The 20426-nt window shown below is 41.1% G+C and overlaps 1 protein-coding gene across 6 annotated transcripts in view; it reads left to right on the top strand.

Moving 5' to 3' along the window:
- Positions 1 to 20426, top strand: part of CRYZL1 (crystallin zeta like 1) — a 51818-nt gene that overhangs the window by 14155 nt on the left and 17237 nt on the right. For all 6 annotated transcript variants that reach the window (XM_053564571.1, XM_053564573.1, XM_053564572.1 and 3 more), the window contains exons 4-6: positions 2176 to 2248; positions 4309 to 4353; positions 6295 to 6363. In XM_053564571.1, coding sequence (XP_053420546.1) covers positions 2176 to 2248; positions 4309 to 4353; positions 6295 to 6363 — 187 coding nt within the window. The remainder of the gene's footprint in view (positions 1 to 2175; positions 2249 to 4308; positions 4354 to 6294; positions 6364 to 20426) is intronic.

Below are 20426 nucleotides of genomic sequence, written 5' to 3' on the forward strand. Positions count from 1 at the left end.
GCCGGGGCTGGGTTTGAACCCGCCACCTCCGGCATATGGGACTGGCGCCCTACTCCTTGAGCCACAGGCGCCACCCGTTAAAAATAATTGTTATGAAACCCAGCCCAGGCCAAAAACCACAAAAAAAATAAATAAATAAATAAATAATTGTTATGTTGGGCGGCGCCTATGGCTCAAAGGAGTAGGGCACCAGCCCCATATGCAAGAGGTGGCAGGTTCAAACCCAGCCCCGGCCAAAAACTGCAAAAAAAAAAAAAATAATAATAATAATTGTTATGTCTTGGCGCCCGTAGGTCAGTAGGTGGGGCGCTGGCCACATACACTGAGGCTGGTGGGTTCAAACTCAGCCAGGGCCAGCTAAGCAACAATGACAACTGCAACAACAACAAAAAAATATAGCTGGGCGTTGTGGCTGGTGTCTGTAGTCCCGGCTACTTGGGAGGCTGAGGCAAGAGAATTGCTTAAGCCCAAGAGTTTGAGGTTGCTGTGAGCTGTGATGCCTTGGCACTGTATCGAGAGCACATAGTGAGACTCTGTCTCAAAAAAAAAATAGGACGGTGGCCACATACACTGAGGCTGGCGGGTTCAAATCCAGCCCCAACCAGCTAAGCAAAAATGACAACTGCAACAACAAAAAAAAATAGCTGGGCGTTGTGGCAGGCACCTGTAGTCCCAGCTACTTGGGACTGTGAGCTGTGATGCCACCACACTATACTGAGGGCGACATAGTGAGACTCTGTCTCAAAAATAAATAAATAAATAATAATAATAGTGGTTATGAAAAGTCATAGTAATGATAATGTAAGATAATGCTTATGATATGATAAATGAAGGAGGTAGCCTGTAATTGCTAAAACCATGATTATAATTCTGTAAAAATTTCGCGAAAGAAATACTGTAAAACTGGGAGGTGCCTGTGGCCCAGTGGGTAGGGCGCCAGCCCCATATACCAAGGGTAGTGGATTCGAACCCCACCCTGGCCAAACTGCAACAAAAAATAGCCAGGCGATGTGGTGGGCACCTGTAGTCCCAGCTACTCAGGAGGCTGAGGCAAGAGAATTGCCTAAGCCCAGGAGTTGGAGGTTGCTGTGACCTGTGATGCCACGGCATTCTACCGAGGGTAGCAAAGTGAGACTCTTGTCTCTAAAAAAAAAAAAAAAAATACTGTAAAACATTCAGTATTTTTTTATAAGAAAGTATAAAATTCTGTGTTTTAAAAGAGACTTTTGACAATATATGGTATACATACAAGAAATAAAAATTGAAATATAAGGAAAACAGAAAAGATAAGTATTTCAATTTCTTTTCATTTATTTATTTATTTTATTTTATTTTATTTTATTTATTTATTTATTTTTTGTTGCAGTTTGGCCGGAGCTGGGTTTGAACCCGCCACCCTCGGCACATGGGGCCGGCGCCCTACTCACTAAGCCACAGGCGCCACCCTCTTTTCATTTATTATTCCCTAAATAAATACTGTGATTTCTATACACATGTTCAGAACCTCTAGTATTATTATAAATGGCAGGAAGTTTGATAGTAGGCGTATCTGAATATACTCTGTTACTTCAAAAGACAAGTACTTAACAATTAATTTGGTCAGAATCTAACAAAATACTCATCTCTTAAAAATAAAATTTTAGCCTTAAATAAAGAAATTCCGATCACAATCTGAAATCCTATGGCAGTTTCCCTGTGAATATTCATGACTTCTTCTCACCTACTCCCTAACCCAAAGCTTGTGAGAAAAACTCTGGTGATTTTAAAGGGTGTGGGAATAGAGAACCTTCTTTTCTCACTGGCCACATCCTCTTTATTCAACAGTGTCCGCTCCTTCACTTTATCACACTTGAATAAGGTGACTGATAACAGTGTTTAGCTAACCAAGAAATGTTTGGCCATAATTTCTCTTCATACTTGGCAAAGTAAAGAAATTAAAGAATGTTAATGGTAATTTGAATAATAATACTCATTCCTAAGTCCTATATATCAATTCTTCAGCAAACTCTTGGTTTTCTATTCTAGTTTCTGAAGTTATTTCCTTTATCTTAATTCCAAAAATTGAATCGTATTTACCCTTTGTGTGGTTTGATTTTTGCTCTTGACTTCCTCATGTATGAGAGCCTAGGATTTATTCTTCATAATAACGTGTTAACAACCTTTGTTATGACTTAGCTTCTGGCAGAAATGAAGATGAAGAAGGATTTCTTTCCTGTTGGGAGAGAAATTGCTGGAATTGTGTTAGAAGGTAAGTTGACAGATATAAATATCTGTATTTATTTTCTAAGGTAAAAGAAATTTAAGGCTGGGTGTAGTGGCTCGTGCCTATAATCCTAGCACTCTGGGAGACCGAGGCAGGTGGATTGCCTGAGCTCACAGGTTGGTGACCAGCCTGAGCCAGAGTGGGACCCTGGCTCTAAAAAAGCCAGGCATTGTAGTGGGGAGCTGTAGTCCCAGCTACTCGGGAGGCTGAAGCCAGAGAATTGCTTGAGGCCAAGAGTTTGAGGTTGCTGTGAGCTATGATGCCACGGCACTCTGTCAAGGGCAACAAAATGAGACTCTTTCTCCTAAAAAAGAAATTTAATGATAGCTGATTCATTTTCCTGTATGCAAAATTATACTTATCCCTTCAAATATAAAATTTAATTATGCAAAATGTTGTCTTGTTTTGTTGTTCATAGGGCAGTCATAACTCATTGCAGCCTCAAAATCCTGGGCTCAGGAAAGCCTCTTGCCTTAGTTTTACCAACTAGCTGGGATTATAGGCACACGCTACCATGCCTGGCCTCTTTTGTTTTATTCTTAATTACAAAGAAAAATATAACCTAACTGATATTTTATAAATGAAGGACTTACTACATTTTAGTACATGTTTAGGAATTATGTATTTAAATCCACAAGTAATCATATATTGAATAGAGTGACAGATATCATCCTTTTTATGATGTTTACAAACCAGCATAAATTACTTGGGTAAGTTAGCTTTGGGCCAGAATTCATTTAATAGAAAGTATGTCAAGCTGAATTTTTTAAACTTTGCCTAGCAATTTCTTCTTAAAAACTGGCTATTATGATTTCTGGGGAGAAATAACCAGTGAGATTTTACGGTTGTCTTAAAGTATATTTTCAAGGCTCGACGCCTGTGGCTCAAGTGGCTAAGGCACCAGCCACATACACCTGAGCTGGTGGGTTCGAATCCAGCCCAGGCCTGCCAAACAACAATGAAGGCTGCAACCAAAAAACAGCTGGGCGTTGTGATGGGAGGCTGAGGCAGGAGAATCGCTTGAGCCCAGGAGTTGGAGGTTTCTGTGAGCTGTGAAGCCACGGCACTCTACCCAGGGCGACAGCTTGAGGCTCTGTGTCAAAAGAAAAAAAAAAAAGTGTATTTTCAAGTTTTATTTAGTAAATAATGATCTTAACATGCAGAACAATAAACCTAAGTATTTTATATAATTTGTTTCTAAGTAGACCTATGCTTAGTGTTCACTGATAAGAGTTCATGATTAACTAATGTATCTTTGCTTTTACTGCATACATGAATATGTTAACATGGGTTAGACTATATTTGAATTTTACCTGTGATTTTAATTTACAATATATTTGATGTACTTCTCGATGCAATAGCTAAATGATAATTACAATTACCCTCTTTTTTTCTACTCAGACTGTAGAAAAGTAAAAATAACAGCCAGATGATCATCTATTTCACACTTGAGCATTTGCTAAGTGTTTAGGATATGAATATGATATTGAAGAGTTCAGTAGCTAGAGAGGCAGATAAATACTTATGAGCAGATTATTATGAAAACTCCAAGGAGAAGTGCTGAACCCAGCAGAAGGAACAGGAAAGGTTTCTTGGAGTGAGTAGTCCAGATGGTACATAGCAGGCAGGTGGAGAGTCATACTCAGCGGAGAGGATATCATGAGACAAAACAAAGAAGCAAGTACAAATGGGATGTATGTAAGATTACAAAGAGCTTGGTGTTGCTGGAGTGAAATTTCTGGGCGGGAGTCAGAGGCAAGATACTTCACAGGAGCAAAACATTTTGTCAAGAAAATTCTCCTCTAAATATTGAGATACATACTGTGTCAATGGTGATGGCCTAAATTTTCTAGAGAATCCATATTTGAGATGTTCTATCCTACAGTCCTTATAAACCATCAAAATGCCCTGGAGGTTCTTGGCCTTTTCTCTATGATAGTGACACTTTATAAGCCCATGGATTTTTAAATTTTATTTTAATAGTTAATTAAGGATTATATTTAAAAACCTTATAATATTAACTATTAATTTTCTTCACTCTTTAGTTGGAAGCAAGGTATCATTCTTTCAACCAGATGATGAAGTAGTTGGTAAGTTATAGTTCATGGTCCTGTTTTATGTCATAGATTTCATTGTCATCTCCTTTTTTTTTCTCTACAACTACAAATGTTTCTTGTGACCTGCATGATACAGAAATACTTCCTTGGCTGAGCACAGTGGCTCACACCTATAAACCTAGCACTTTGGGAGACTGAGGCAGGAGGATTACTCGAGCCCAGGAGTTTAAGGTAACTATTGCACTTTAGCTCAGGTGACAGAGTAAGAGACCCTGTCTCAAAAACAGAAGTACTTTTTTTTGGAATTTTCTCAAATATGCATCAATGATGAAAATTGAGAGTTTGAACCTAATGTTTGAAGAACATTAAAACTTTTCAGTATTGGGCTGTGGAACAATTTTATAGATAAAAAGATAACCATAGTTGATACTATGCTTGGTGCAAAACCCTTTCCTGACAGGTCCCCAGTCTGTGGCCAGACTGAAATTTATAGAAAAAGAAAGTCATGTTGGATGGGAAAGGTGGCTGACGCCTATTATCCTACCACTTGGGAGGCCTAGGCAGGTGGATTGCCTGAGCTCAGGAGTTCCAGACTAGCCTGAGCAAGAGCGAGACCTCGTGTCTAAAAAATAGACAGGTATTGTGGTGGGTACCTGTAATCCCAGCTACTTGGGAGGCTGAGGCAAGAGGATGTCTTGAACCCAAGAATTTGAGGTTGCTGTGAGCTAAGATGCCATGGCACTGTACTGAAGGTGACAAAATGAGACTCTGTCTCATAAAAAATAAAAAGAAAAGAAAAAGTCACAGCTGACAGAACCATATAACAGGTTTGTTCTCATTCTATCTTAGATCACACAGATCTTTCTTGCTACTTCTGTAAAACTAAAATTTCCTTGAAACATTTAATGTTTTTAAAAAATGCTAATAATAATTATTTTTACAAAGACATATATTTATAATTGTATGCTAGACAGTCAAACATGAATAGCATATGACATTTGTAATAGTTTTTGATACTTTGATATTTTCATTCCAATGTAGAAGATATAAGCTTAGAAAATATGTATATAAACTTAGAATATGTTTACCCTTGAAGCTGTGGAAAAATAGGTTTGTAAGAAAATTTTCAACAGCTTTTTACAGTATTGCCTTTGATTCAATTATTTTCCTGGAGAACTGATGATTTCTTTCTTATCATTTTTTCTGCTTGAGAAGTTTGTGACACTGTGTATTATATTACTCAAGAAAACAAAAATAACATCAGACTAAGAGAAAAATGGGATTTTGTTTTATTTGGAAGCATACTGAGGTATGTTGTGGAATTAAACTATGGAAAGGTAGCTATACATCAGGGACAGTTTTTTTGTTTTTGTTTTTGTTTTGAGACAGAATCTCACTTTGTAGCCCTTGGTAGAGTGCCACGGCATCATAGCTCACAGCAATCTCAAACTCTTGGGCTTAAGCAGTCCTCTTGCCTCAGCCTTCCGAGTAGCTGGGACTACCCGGTCCCACCAACTAATGCTGGCTATTTTTAGGGACGGGGGTCTTGCTCTTGCTCAGGCTGATCTCGAACTCCTGAGCTCAAGCAGTCTACCTGCCTCAGCCTCCCAGAGTGTTAGCTTATAGGTGTTGAGTCACCGTGCCCAGCCTTATCATCAGGGATAATTTTAACATGGAATCTAGGTTCCCCAAGACTCTGCCTTGGTTTATAACATTGGTTATCATCTTTACTATCACTCAGAGGTGAAAGAAGAGATAGAAAAAGAAAGAGATATCACAAGTGCTCATTGCAGAAAATGAATGGTCACTTTCCTCCCTGCTTCTGAAGTCTATCCCATCTCCATGCTAGTAATTAGCTGGAATCTTCCTCAAAATTCCACTGAACAAAATTTATAGTAATACTTACTGGCTTCTCACTAAGAATGAATTTATTTTGTCATCATTTTCCCTTATATTTCTTGTTTTAATTTTTAGGAATTTTGCCATTGGACTCTGAAGACTCTGGACTTTGTGAAGTTGTTAGAGTACATGAGCATTACTTGGGTACGTGACAATTCAATCTTTTGGAGCTCATATAAGTCTTACTTTACTGATGTATGGTGTTTAATAACATTTTAATTTTTTTTAATCCACCATGAATGGTGTACTATTAGCTGGTCAAGTAGACAACAGATAACTATTGGCTGTTCATGTGAATACTTTTAGCTTATAATTACTATCTATAAAATTCATATTCAGGCTAGGTAATATATAGACCTTTAAGCTTTACTAACATTGCTCATGGTTAGATCTTTGAAAAGTGGTTTGTCTCTTGGCTCTGAAATTATCCTTAATCAGAAATTTTAAATTTCGTACTCTTGGTTTGAACAAAAATGTACAAAATCTAGACAATACATGTTGAATCTGATGCAGGGAAGAATCAAGAACGTTCTTCTTTGGTTTCTATTGCTTATTATCTTTTGATAACTGTTCAGTTTCACTGAAAGGTTTATTTCTAATTTTTCTTACAGTAATTTACTTTTTGAATATTTATACTTAAGGATATATACACATATATATATTTCATGAAATCACAGTAAAAAGATCCTGCATCTCCTAAATAATCAAGAAAAAGCAACTTAAAACAATTAGAGGTGTGATTATGTACCCACTAAATGACAAAGGTTACAAAGTCTTACTGTTATGAATGTTGGCAAGGATATGGAGTAATGGAACCTTTAATGCACTGGACTCTAAGTTGGTACAAATAATGTTAGACAATTTAGCATTATCTAATAAAGGTAATTTTGTATATCTCCCAGACCTAATAATTTTACTGGTAGTTGTGTACCCTATAGAAGCTTGGTGTGTTCCAGGAGATATACTGCCCAGGAGTTCATAGCAGCATGATTTGTAATAGGGAAAAACCTGAAAATAGCCCAATGTCTATCACCAGGAGAACTAAAGGTATTTATAGATGGAGAACATCCTCCTAAGTAAAGTATCACAATAATAGAAAAGCAAGTATCCAATGTATTCGACATTAATATAAAACCAGTAGAGGAACAGCTACACTCCCACATGAGAGAAAAACACAATTACATCCAAATTGTGGGGTAGGGGATAAGAGCAAGAGAGGGGAGGAGGATAGAGTTTGGTGTGCTACCACCCAACAGGCACAATATATGGTATGTGGCACAACTCCTGGTAAAGGGCTTAACTACAACTTGGACTTTACCTAACAAATACAAACAATATAATCTAATCGTTTGTACTCTTATGCTCTTTATATCAATCTGAAATTGAAAAAAGAAAGGGGAAGAATCCAGACACAAAATATGTATATATTTATAGAATGAATTTCACTTCTATTCAGAAGTGAAAATAAATAAGACCTAAGCATATTCAAATGGGTGAATTTCACAAATAGGATGGAGTGAAAAAAGCAACTTGCAGAAGAATATAGTCTGATAACATTTATATAAAGTTCAAAACCAAAATTAAGCCTATATTATTTAAGGATATAAAGAAAAGGCAGTGGGCACTCTGGGAGGCCAAGGTGGATTTCCTGAATTCACAGATTAGAGTCTGAGCCAGAGCGAGACCCCGCATCTAAAAATAGCTGGGTTGCTGGCTCAGCACCTGTAGCACTGTGGTTACTGCGCCAGCCACAAGCACTGAGGTGGTGGATTCGAACCCAGCCCGGATCTGCTAAACAACAATGACAACCGCAAAAACAACAACAAAAAACAGCCGGGCATTGTGGAGGGTGCCTATAGTCCCAGCTACTTGGGAGGCTGAGGCCAGAGAATTGCTTAAGCCCAAGAGTTTGAGGTTGCTGTGAGCTGTGACGGCATAGCACTCTACCGAAGGTGACATAGTGAGACTGTCTCAAAAATAAAAAAAGTGTGGCACCTGTGGTTCAGTGGGTAGGGCGCTAGCCCCATGTACCAAGGGTGGCCAGTTCAAATCCAGCCCCAGCCAAACTGCAACAAAAAATAGCTGGGCATTGTGGCAGGCACCTATAGTCCCAGCTACTCAGGAGGCTGAGGCAAGAGAATCGCCTAAGCCCAGGAGTTGGAGGTTCCTGTGAGCTGTGATGCCACCACATTCTACTAACGGCCATAAAAGTGAGACTCTGTCTCTAAAAAAAAAACACACGCACACACACAAATAGATGGGAAGAAAATATATAGCTGGGCTGGCTGGGTGCCTGTTGTGCAATGGTTAGCATGCTGGCACCATGCACCAGTGCTAGCCAGTTCAAACCTGGCTGGGCCTGCTAAACAAAAAAAACCCAATAACTGGGTGTCGTAGCCTGTAGTCCCAGCCACTTGGGAGGCTGAAGCAAGAGGATCGCTTGAGCCCAAGAGTTTGAGGTTGCTGTGAGCTGTGATGCCATGGCATTCTACCAAGGGCTACAAAGTGAGACTGTCTCAAAAAAAAAAAGAAAAGGCAGCGGATGGAAAGTGGGCAAAGGTTACCTTTGTGAATAAGGGAGGAGAATGTGATCAGAGTACTGCCAATATGTATTTTTTATTCTGGGACTCATTATCTTATTCTTCATACTATATCTATAAGGTCAAAATATATTCTTTTATGTTGATGAACTATTTAATTAAATTTTTCCAGGTTTTTTTTCTTCAGTAATATAATTCCTAATCAGACCTTTTGGGTACAGAGGCCAATTGGGAATTTGGTCTACCAAAAATACCGGAATTACTCAATTAAGTCCTATGATAACTTGAGATAAGCTAGCAAATCTTTGGCATTTCATTTATGAAATTATAAATTTTATAATTTATTATAAAATTTACAAATAATACTATACTATCTTATTAAATATTCATTTTCAAGATACTGTTCTAGAAATTTGAGACCCATTCGTATTTATATGTATAATAAGCCCAGATATGAAAGACAAGTGTGTGTTTTCTTTTAAAAGATAAAGATCTCGGACGGTGCCTGTGGCTCAGTGAGCAGGGCGCCGGCCCCATATACCGAGGGTGGCGGTTCAAACCCAGCCCCGGCCAAACTGCAACAAAAAAATAGCTGGGCGTTGTGGCGGGCACCTGTAGTCCCAGCTACTTGGGAGGCTGAGGCAGGAGAATCGCCTAAGCCCAGGAATTGGAGGTTGCTATGAGCTGTGTGACTCTACAGCACTCTACCGAGGGCAATAAAGTGACACTCTGTCTCTACAAAAAAAAAAAAAAAAAAAAAGATAAAGATCTCTTTCAAATACCATGCAGTGAAAGTCTCTAATCCATAGCTATTTTGATATTGTGCAATATGAAAATTGAGTACTACCACTGGCTTCTTTATAGGAAACTGTCCTATTTTTGGCCCTAGAGTTTCCTTGGATGGCTCTTACTGCTGTGTTCTTTTGAGAACTTTTTGAATATAAAGTCAACTAAAACCTTTAGTTTGAATTCCCAGGCTTGAATTCCCAGGCTTGAGGGGTTTTTTGTTTGTTTGTTTTGAGACAGAGCCTCAAGCTGTCGCCCTGGGTAGAGTGCCGTGGCATCATTGCTCACAGCAACCTCAAACTTCTGGGCTCAAGTGATTCTCCTGCCTCTGCCTCCCAAGTAGCTGGGACTACAGGTGCCTGCCACAATGCCCGGCTATTTTTTGTTGCAGCCATCATTGTTGTTTGGCGGGCCCAGGCTGGATTTGAACCCACCAGCTCAGGTGTATGTGGCTGGCACCTTAGCCACTTGAGCCACAGGCACTGAGCTCAGGCTTGAGTTTTGATGAAGTAACTAAATTGCTATCGAAGATGAACTATTAAAAACAGCAAAACAGGGCGGTGCCTGTGGCTCAGTCGGTAAGGCGCCGGCCCCATATACCGAGGGTGGTGGGTTCAAACTGGCCCTGGCTGAACTGCAACCAAAAAATAGCTGGGCATTGTGGCGGGCATATGTAGTCCCAGCTACTTGGGAGGCTGAGGCAAGAGAATCGCTTAAGCCCAGGAGTTGGAGGTTGCTGTGAGCTGTGTGATGCCATGGCACTCTACCGAGGGCCATAAAGTGAGACTCTGTCTCTAAAAAAAAAAAACAAACAAAAAAAACCCCAGCAAAACAAGGCCTGTTCCTTTAGGCATTGCTGAACACTGGAGATTTTTTTTTTTTCCCTGAGTTTATAACAGTTTAAACACTGGAGAATTATTAAATATAATATGAACCAGGAGGAGAAAAACAAGTCAGAACATTAGTTTCCTAGCTGTAAAGTTTAAGCTAAGAAAGACAAACTACACAAATGACCTTTTATTTTTCTGATGTATTTGTAAATCACAGGATAAAGTCCAGAAATCAACAAAGTATGTAGGGAAAACCATTACAGATATTCCTTGAAAAAGAAAATACAATGCTTTTTTAAAAGAAGTACTTTAAGAATTATAACAAGCACAGCAAAGGAAACAACATTGTACAAAGATAGCCTACAGATTGAGAAAATATATATTTGTAAGCCATATATCCAATAAAAGGTTAATATTAACAATATATAAGGATCTCAAATAACATAATAGCAAGAAAACAATAAACCCAAGTAAAAAATGGGCAGTAGATCTGAATAGATATTTCTCAAAAAAAGACCACAACTGGACAACAGATACATGAAAAGATGTTCAACATCACTCATCATTACAGAAATGCACATTAAAACCACAATGACTAGCTTGAGCAACATAGTGAGACCTCGTCTCTAAAAAAATTAAAAAATATTACCCAGGTATGATAGCATGCATCAATAGTATTAGCTACTCAAGAGGCTGAGCTGTAAGGATCACTTGAGTCCAGGAGTTGCAGTATGCCATGTGCCTTCCAGCCTGGGTAACAGAGTAAGACCTTGTCTCATAAAACAAAAACAGTGAGATACCATCTCACACCTGTGAGGATGGCTAGTAGCAAAAAGATGAAAGATAAGCATTGACAAGGATATGGAGAAAAGGGAACACTTGTATGCTGTTGGTGGAAATGTAAATTAGTGCAGTCATTATGGAAAACTATATGAAAGTTTTTTAAATTACTGAAGATAGAATTACCATATGGTCCAGCCATCCTACTTCTGGATATTTACCCAAACGATTTGATACCAGTTTGGCAAAGACATGTCTGCACTCCTGTATTCAGTACAACACTATTTACCATAGAGAAGTTATGAGAGCAACCTAAGTTTCCATCAAAAAATGAATTGATGAAGAAAATGTGACACCTTTGAGGAAGACAGGGTGGCCATGCGGACCAAGAGGTTGCTCGACGTGACTATCAGCCCCCTCCAGGGCTTCGCTGGCAAGTGAGACTACAAGAATGAGTGGAAGAAGAAAGACCCTGCCGTCTACACAGCTGGACCTCACCTTGCTCTGTCATGTAATGGGGCATAATTACTGGAAACCTGTTATGTCTAACTACCAATGCTAATAAATGACTAGTTCACATGAAACAAGAAATGTGGTATAGATACACAGTAGAATACCATTGATCCTTTAAAAAGCAGGAAAGGGGGCGGCGCCTGTGGCTCAAGGAGTAGGGTGCCGGTCCCATATGCCAGAGATGGCGGGTTCAAACCTAGCCCCGGCCAAAAACCAAAAAAAGGCAGGAAAGGTTGTCATTTGTGACAACATGGATTGAGTAGGAGAACATTATGGTAAGTGAAATAAGCTAGGCTCAGAAAGACAAATACTGCATTTCTCACTTATATGTGGATTCTAAAACAAATCAACAGAAGCAGAGAATAGAACAGGGGTTAGAGAGGCTAAGGGATGAGGAGAATGGAGCAATGATGGTAAAAGTGTATAAAATCTCAGCCAGAAGGAATGTTTTTCTTTTAATTCTATTGCACAGTGTGGTAAGTATAGTTAATATTAGAGTATTATACATTTTACAACTGTTAACAGCATAAATTCCAAACATTGTCTCTACAAAGATGTTAAGTATTAGAGTTGATATTAAGTAGTTTAGTTTAATTATTCTACCTTGTATTCATGAATCATAGCATCACTTTCTACCCCATAAATTTATACAATTATAAACTGTTAGTGACCACTAACAGCATGATCTTTAGGCAAGATCCTAGGCACACTAACTACATCTATAAATGAGGACCCTCAACTAGATAGCCTCTAAGCCAGCAGTTCTCAAACTGTGGGTCATGACCCACAGGAACTGTATTAAAGGGTCATGGCATTAGGAAGGTTGAGAATCACTGCTCTAAGCTCTATTGCAGCTCCAGTGTTTCGTGAAGAAAGAATCATATCAGTACGTTTTCTGAAGCTTTGCAGGGGAATTTTCAGTTTACTACAACTCTCTTTTAGTTCCTATTCTTTGTCTAGTGATTTGTTTAATGAGAGCTCAGCATTCAGTCATCTTCAACTCTAGTAAACCAAAGAACTAAGTTCTGAAAAACCCACCATAGATATAGTTAATCCTGTTGCACAACATTGATGACAGAGTTAAAAAAACAGAGTAATTCTTCCCGCTCCTTTATACTTTCACTTCTTAAGCCATTCTGTTAAATATAAAAGTAATTTTGGCCAGGCACAGTGGCTCAAGCCTGTAATCCTAGCACTCTAGGAGGCTGAGGCGGGTGGATTTCTCGAGCTCAGGAGTTCAGGACCAGTCTGAGCAAAAGTGAGACCTCGTCTCTACTAAAAATGGAAAAATTCGCTGGGCATGTGGCAGGCACCGATAGTCCCAGCTACTCAGGTAGCTAAGGCAGGTGGCTTGCTCAAGTCCAAAAGTTTGAGGTTGCTGTGAGCTATACTACCATGGCAACAGTGTTTTAGCATTGTTGTTCTTTTGTTTCTTCTGATGTAAACTAGAAAGAAATGAAATTAGAATTCTTTTTTTTTTTTTGAGACAGTGTCTCACTTTGTCACCCTCGGTAGAGTGCTGTTGCATCACAGCTCACAGTAACCTCTAACTCTTGGGCTTAAGTGATTCTCTTGCCTCAGCCTCCCAAGTAACTGAGACTACAGACACCCACCACAACACCTGGCTTTTTTTTGTTGCAGTTGTCATTGTTTAGCTGGCCCAGGCCAAGTTTGAACCCACCAGCCTTGATGTATGTGGCTTGCGCTGTAGCCACTGTCCGAGCCGCCGCCAAGCCAAGCTTTCTTTTATTTATGTGTTTAGTTTTTTTTTTGTAGAGACAGGGTCTCGCTTTACCACCCTTGGTAGAGTGCCATGACGTCACAGGACTCACAGCAACCTCCAGCTCTTGGCCTTTTGCGATTCTCCTGCCTCAGCCTCCCAGCAGCTGGGACTACAGGCGCCCACCACAACGCCCGGCTATTTTTTGGTTGCAGTTCATTTAGTTTTTTGTTTTTTTTTTTTTTTTTTGTAGAGACAGAGTCTCACTGTACCGCCCTCGGGTAGAGTGCCGTGGCATCACACGGCTCACAGCAACCTCTAACTCTTGGGCTTACGCGATTCTCTTGCCTCAGCCTCCCGAGCAGCTGGGACTACAGGCGCCCGCCACAACGCCCGGCTATTTTTTTGTTGCAGTTTGGCCGGGGCTGGGTTTGAACCTGCCACCCTCGGCATATGGGGCCAGCGCCCTACTCACTGAGCCACAGGCGCCGCCCATCATTTAGTTTTTATAACAGTAAACACCTGTTGACTACCAAACACAAAAACAAGAATCTTGACATTAACTCACATCGAATCATGCAATTTTAGAACCTTTGAAATCTTTAGAGTAGTTTTTTTTTTTTTTTCGTTTGTTTTTTTGTGATTTTTGGCTGGGGCTGGGTTTGAACCCACCACCTCCAGCATATGGGACCAGCGCCCTACTCCTTGATCCACAGGCGCTGCCCCTTTAGAGTAGTTTTTGTTTTTTTTTTTTTCAGACATAACTCTCACTCTGTTGCCCTAGATTGATATGGTGCCATAGCTCACAATAACCTCAAACTCCTGGGCTCAAGTGATCCTTTTGCCTCAGCCTCCTAAGTAGTTGGGACTACAGGTGCCCACCACAATACCTAGCTAATTTTTCTATTTTAGTAGAGATGGGGTCTTGCTGTTGCTCAGGCTGGTCTTGAACTCCTGGGCTCAAGCAATCCACCAGCATTGGCCTCCCAGAGTGCTAGGATTACAAGCATGAGCCACCTCACCCAACGAAATCTTTAGTGTAGTTTTACTGCAGTTAACATTTTTAAAGGATTGCATGCTAATTTTCTTTTTTTTTTTGAGACAGAGTCTCACTTTGTCGCCCTCAGTAGAGTGCTATAGCATCGTAGCTCACAGCAACCTCAAACTCTTGGGCTCAAGTAATTCTCTTGCCTCAGTCTCCCAAGTAGCTGGGACTGCCACAATGCCTGGCTATTTTTAAAGATGAGGTCTTGTTCTGGCTCAGGCTGATCTTAAAGCCTGTGAGCTCAGGTATTCCACCTGCCTCTGCCTCCCAAGTGCTGGGATTACAGCCATGAGCCACAGTGCCTGGCCTGCATGCTTAATTTTTTGATTAAAGTATAGCAATTCCTGGCTGGGCACCCATAGCTCAGTGGTTAGGGCACCAGCCACATACACTGGGCCTGGAGGGTTTAAAACTGGCCCAGGCCTGCTAAACAATGACAGCTACAAAATAAATAAATAAATAAATAAATAGCCAGGCACTGTGGCAGACACCTGTAGTCCCAGCTACTTGGGAGGCTGAGGCAAGAGAATCACTTAAGCCCAAGAGTTAGAGCAGTGGTTCTCAACCTTCCTAATGCCTCGAGCCTTTAATACAGTTCCTGTGGGTCCACAGGTTGAGAACCGCTGAGTTAGAGGTTTATGTGAGCTGTGACGCCACAGCACTCTACCGAGTGGGCAATATAGTGAGACTGTCTCAAAAACAAAATTAAAATTAAGCATGGCAATTTCTAATTCTTAAGTTGGCAGATATTCCCCCGAAGAAGCCAGTAAGTAAATCATGTAGATTACGCATGCCTTGTTAAGAGTAGATGTGCTTTGGAATCATACATTTACCCTAAGTAGCTATATGGCCTTAGACAAATTGATTCATTATCCTGAACCCCATTTCATAATCAGTAAAATTGGGAATAGTTATCTTTTGGGAAGAAGGGGGGAGTAATCATTGAGGAAGATTACAAAGCCACATTACACTGTTTGCATTTGCTGGATAAAGTCCCTGGGATAATAGTATCCCACCCTCCAAAAGGTGTGTCATACACCGTGCCCCCCCCTCCCAATCTCTACTCCCCCATTCTCCCTTCCCCTACCATGTACTAGCATCAATTGTTGTCATATCAGAATTGAGTGGGAATAGTTATCTTTTATCTTTTTTTTTTTAGGACAGAGTCTCACTTTCTCATCCTCAGTAGAGTGCTGTGGCGTCAGAGCTCACAGCAACCTCCAACTATTGGACTTAAGTGATTCTCTTGCCTCAGCCTCCCAAGTAGCTGTGACAGCTTAAAGAGCTTAAAGAGTTTTGTAAGTAATAACGTACTATATGTGCTGTCACCTGATACTCAGTGTGTTTTTACTGCTTATTCCCCTGAGCACTTTAAACCTGTGTGCTTGAATCCTCCACTTCCCCACCAGATGGCACTAGTTTGCTGGTGACTACCCTGAGGCTAGACTGCTGTTCGAGGAAACATTTTGAAAGAACTGGTAAAGACTGAAAAGGCATTATAAAGCTGACTGTAGGTAAAATGAGAATTTCCTTGTATTGTGAAAAAAAATCACAGCGTACAACATAAACACTAAGTAAATAAAGAAACCTATTAAGGAATAGTTTAATAGTCAGATCATATGGAGTTTTTTGTCTTGTTTTGTCTTTTTGAGGAGAAGGAAAGAGAAATGAGCCTGGCAGACGCCTATCTCAAAAATACCAGTAACTTCCCTTCTGAGAAGCCCATTTTGGGCTAAAACAACCTCATGGCCTCTGTCCAGATTCACTCTATCTTCAGCAAGACACTCTGTTTTTTTTTTTTTTGGTAGAAGACAGAGTCTCACTTTATGGCCCTCGGTAGACTGCTATGGCGTCACCCAGCTCACAGCAACCTCCAGTTCCTGGGCCCAGGCAATTCTCCTGCCTCAGCCTCCCAAGCAGCCAGGACCACAGGCGCCCGCCACAATGCGCGGCTATTTTTTTGCTGCAGTTCGCCAGGGCTGGGTTCGAACCCGCCACCCTTGGTACATGGAGCCAGCGCCCTACTCACTGAGCCACAGGTGCCGCCCCAGCAAGACACTCTTAAGACCTCATATGGAGCATCTTAAAGTATATTATGACTTTATATTTTGTTCAACATTGAATGAAAAGTTTAAAATTGATGAATTTTAAACAGAGAAGTGTTCGTATATTATTTATGTTTTTTAAATATTCTGACTTATGGCGGCGCCTGTGGCTCAGTGAGTAGGGCGCCGGCACCATATGCCGAGGGTGGCGGGTTCAAACCCAGCCCCGGCCAAACTGCAACAAAAAAATAGCCGGGCGTTGTGGCGGGCGCCTGTAGTCCCAGCTGCTCGGGAGGCTGAGGCAAGAGAATCGCGTAAGCCCAAGAGTTAGAGGTTGCTGTGAGCCGTGTGACGCCACGGCACTCTACCTGAGGGCAGTACAGTGAGACTCTGTCTCTACAAAAAAACAAAAACAAACAAACAAACAAAAATAAATATTCTGACTTATTTTTTCTTTTTTAGGGACAGGGTCTTGCTGTGTCACCCAGGCTGAAGTGCAGTGGCACTATCTTAGCTCACTGTAACCTCCAACTTCTGGGCTCAAGGGATCCTCCTACCTGAGCCTTGCAAGGTATTAGGATTGCAGGCATGAGCCATCATGCCTAGCTGACACTTCTGTTTTTCAGAGACATTTTTAGACCATGTGTAGTGGCTCATGCTTGTAATCCCAGCACTTTGGGAAGATCAGGCAGGAGGATCTCTTCAGCCTAGGAGTTTGAAACTACCATAGGCAACATACAGAGACCTTATCTCTACAAAAAATTTAAAAATAAAATGTACCTGGGCATGGTTGCATGCGCCTGTAGTCCTAGCTACCCTAGAGGATGAAGTGAGAGGATCACATGAACCTAGGAGTTGGAGGTTCAGTGAGCTATGATCACCGCCACTGCACTCCAGTCTGGGTACCAGAGCAAGACGCTGTCTCTAAAATAAAGACAACATTAGATTAAAAAGAGAACACATGAAGTTGAAAATAATATTTACAGCATATAAATAGGCAAATAACTCATCTAAATATACAAAGAAATCCTATAAGTCAAAAAATAAAAGACAAAATAACAGGAAAGTTGTTACAGACTTGAATAGTCGCTTCACAAAAGGAATTCCAAGTAAACTTGGAAAGGTGCTCAACCTCTTTAGTGGACAGGAAAAAGCAAATTAAAATAACAGTGGGAAACCATTATGCAGCTTCATGATTGGTGAAAATGTATAAATCTGATGATACCAATGGTTTATAAGGATGTTCACAGCAACAGGACATTGCCATGGGAGAGTAAGTTGGTATAACCGCTTTGGAAGTGTATAGTTAAATCAAAGGTGCCCTGGGACCTGGGATTTTCACCCCAGATTAAATATCCCAGGGAAGACCATACACACTGTAACAGTATCTTTTATACAAGAATGTTGGCTCGGTGCCTGTGGCAGCAGCCACATATACCTGAGCGGGTTCGAATCCAGCCCAGGCCTGCCAAACAACAACAGCTGCAACCAAAAAATAGCTCGGCTTTGTGGCAGGCACCTGTAGTCCCAGCTACTTGGGAGATGGAGGCAGGAGAATCCTTGAGCCCAGGAGTTGGAAGTTGCTGTGAGCTATGACGGCACTCTACCCATGGCGACAGCTTGAGGTTCTGTCTCAAAAAAAAGGAATGTTCTTAGCAACATTGCCAGAAACTAGACAAGACAGAAGTGTTCAGCTGGACAATGGATTAGCAAATGAAGCTGTTTTCCGTATAGTAGAATACCATAAAATAACAAAAGTGGAAGCAATACAGGAGCCTCGTACACAAAAACAATGTCTTAAAAATATGATGTAGAGCATATAAAGCAAGATAGAGAAGAAAGTATATGGTACAATTCCATTGAGATAAATTTCAAATCTAAGTGAAACTGAATTGTATTATTTGGAAATGCATACTTAAGTGATAAACTATAAAGGCAAATAAGAAGGGTGGCGCCTGTGGCTCAGTCGGTAAGGCGCCAGCCCCATATACCGAGGGTGGCGGGTTCAAACCCGGCCCCGGCCAAACTGCAACCAAAAAATAGCCGGGCGTTGTAGCGGGCGCCTGTAGTCCCAGCTGCTCGGGAGGCTGAGGCAAGAGAATCGCTTAAGCCCAGGAGTTGGAGGTTGCTGTGAGCTGTGTGAGGTCACGGCACTCTACCGAGGGCCATAAAGTGAGACTCTGTCTCTACAAAAAAAAAAAAAAGAAATTACGTTAGCGGCCAGGCACAGTGGCTCATGTAATTTTAGCATGCTGGAAGGCTAAGATGGGTGGATTGCCTGAGCTCAGGAGTTCAAGACCAGCTTGAGCAAGACAGGTCTTGACCCTGTCTCTACTAAAAGTAGAATAAAACTAGCCAGACATTGTGGCAGGTACCTGGAGTCCCAGTTACTTAAAAGACTGAGGCAAGAAGATTGCTGAAAGCTCAGTGCTCATAGCTCAGTGAGTAGGGTGCCAGCCACATACACTAAGGCTGGTGGGTTCGAGCCCAGCCTGGGCCTGCTACACACAATGACAACTGCAACAAAAAAATAGCCGGGCATTGTGGTGGGCACCTGTAGTCCCAGCTACTTGAGAGGCTGAGGCAAGAGAATCTCTTAAGCCCAAGAGTTTGAGGTTGCTGTGAGCTGTGACGCTACAGCACTCTACCGAAAGTGTCATAGTGAGACTTTGTCTCAAGAAAAAAAAAAAAGAGGATTGCTGAAGCCCAAGAGATTGATGTGGTTGTGAATCATGATGCATGGCATTCTACCCAGGGTGATAGAGTGAGACTCTGTCTCAAAAAAAAAAAAAATTTATGGGCAGAGCCTATGGCTTAGTGAGCGCCCTGGCCCCATATACTGAGGGTGGCAGATTCAAACCTGGCCTCAGCCAAACTGCAACAAAAAAAATAACCAGGCATTGTGGCAGGCGCCAGTAGTCCCAGCTACTCAGGAGGCTGAGGCAAGAGAATCACCTAAGCCCAAGAGCTGGAGGTTGCTGTGAGCTGTGATATCACTGCACTCTACCGAGGGTGACAATGTGAGACTGTCTCTTAGAAAAAAGAGAGGGAGGGGAGTGGGGCCTTGGTGTGTGCCACACTTTCTGGGGGCAAGACATGATTGCAAGAGGGACTTTACCTAACAATTGCAATCAGTGTAACCTGGCTTATTGTACCCTCAATGAATCCCCAACAATAAAAAAGAAAAAGAAAGAAAAAAGAAATTGTATTATAATCATGGCAACCTTTAGTGGGGAGAGAAAGGCTGCTGGGCTGATGGCTATGTTCTTGCTGCATACCAAAATAGTGACTTGTATATTTGCTATACATTATGTTTCATGTACTACATGTATTTTCATCTGAATGTATTTTATTTTGCAATTAAAAGTTTTAAAAATGAAAAAAAAAAAAGTTTTAAAAATGGACTTGGCGCCTGTGACTCAGTGGCTAGGACACTGGCCACATACATCCAGGGCTGGTGGGTTCAAACCCAGCCCTGGCCTGCTCAACAACAATGGACAATTGCAACAAAAAAATATAGGCAGGCATATAGGTGCCTGTAGTCCTACCCTGTTTCGGGGAAAATAAGACAGTGTCTTATTTTAAGGTGTGCTCCCAAAGATGCGCTAGGTCTTATTTTCAGGGGACGTCTTATCTTTCCTGTAAATAGGTCTTATTTTCAGAGGATATCTTATTTTCAGGGAAACAGGGTAGCTACTCCAGAGGCTGAGGCAAGAGAATCACTTAAGCTGGAGAGTTTGAGGTTGCTGTGAGCTGTGATTTTACCGCACTCTACTGGGGGCGGCATAGTGAGACTCCATCTCAACAAAAGTTTTAGAAATGGACACACACAGGGATGCAAGGCTGGTTTAACATACGCAAGTCTATAAACATTATCCACCATATTAACAGAGGCAGAAATAAAGATCACATGATCCTCTCAATAGATGCAGAAAAAGCATTTGATAA

This window comes from Nycticebus coucang, chromosome 16 (assembly GCF_027406575.1).
Source record: "Nycticebus coucang isolate mNycCou1 chromosome 16, mNycCou1.pri, whole genome shotgun sequence".
In the NCBI taxonomy this organism is placed as follows: domain Eukaryota; kingdom Metazoa; phylum Chordata; class Mammalia; order Primates; family Lorisidae; genus Nycticebus; species Nycticebus coucang.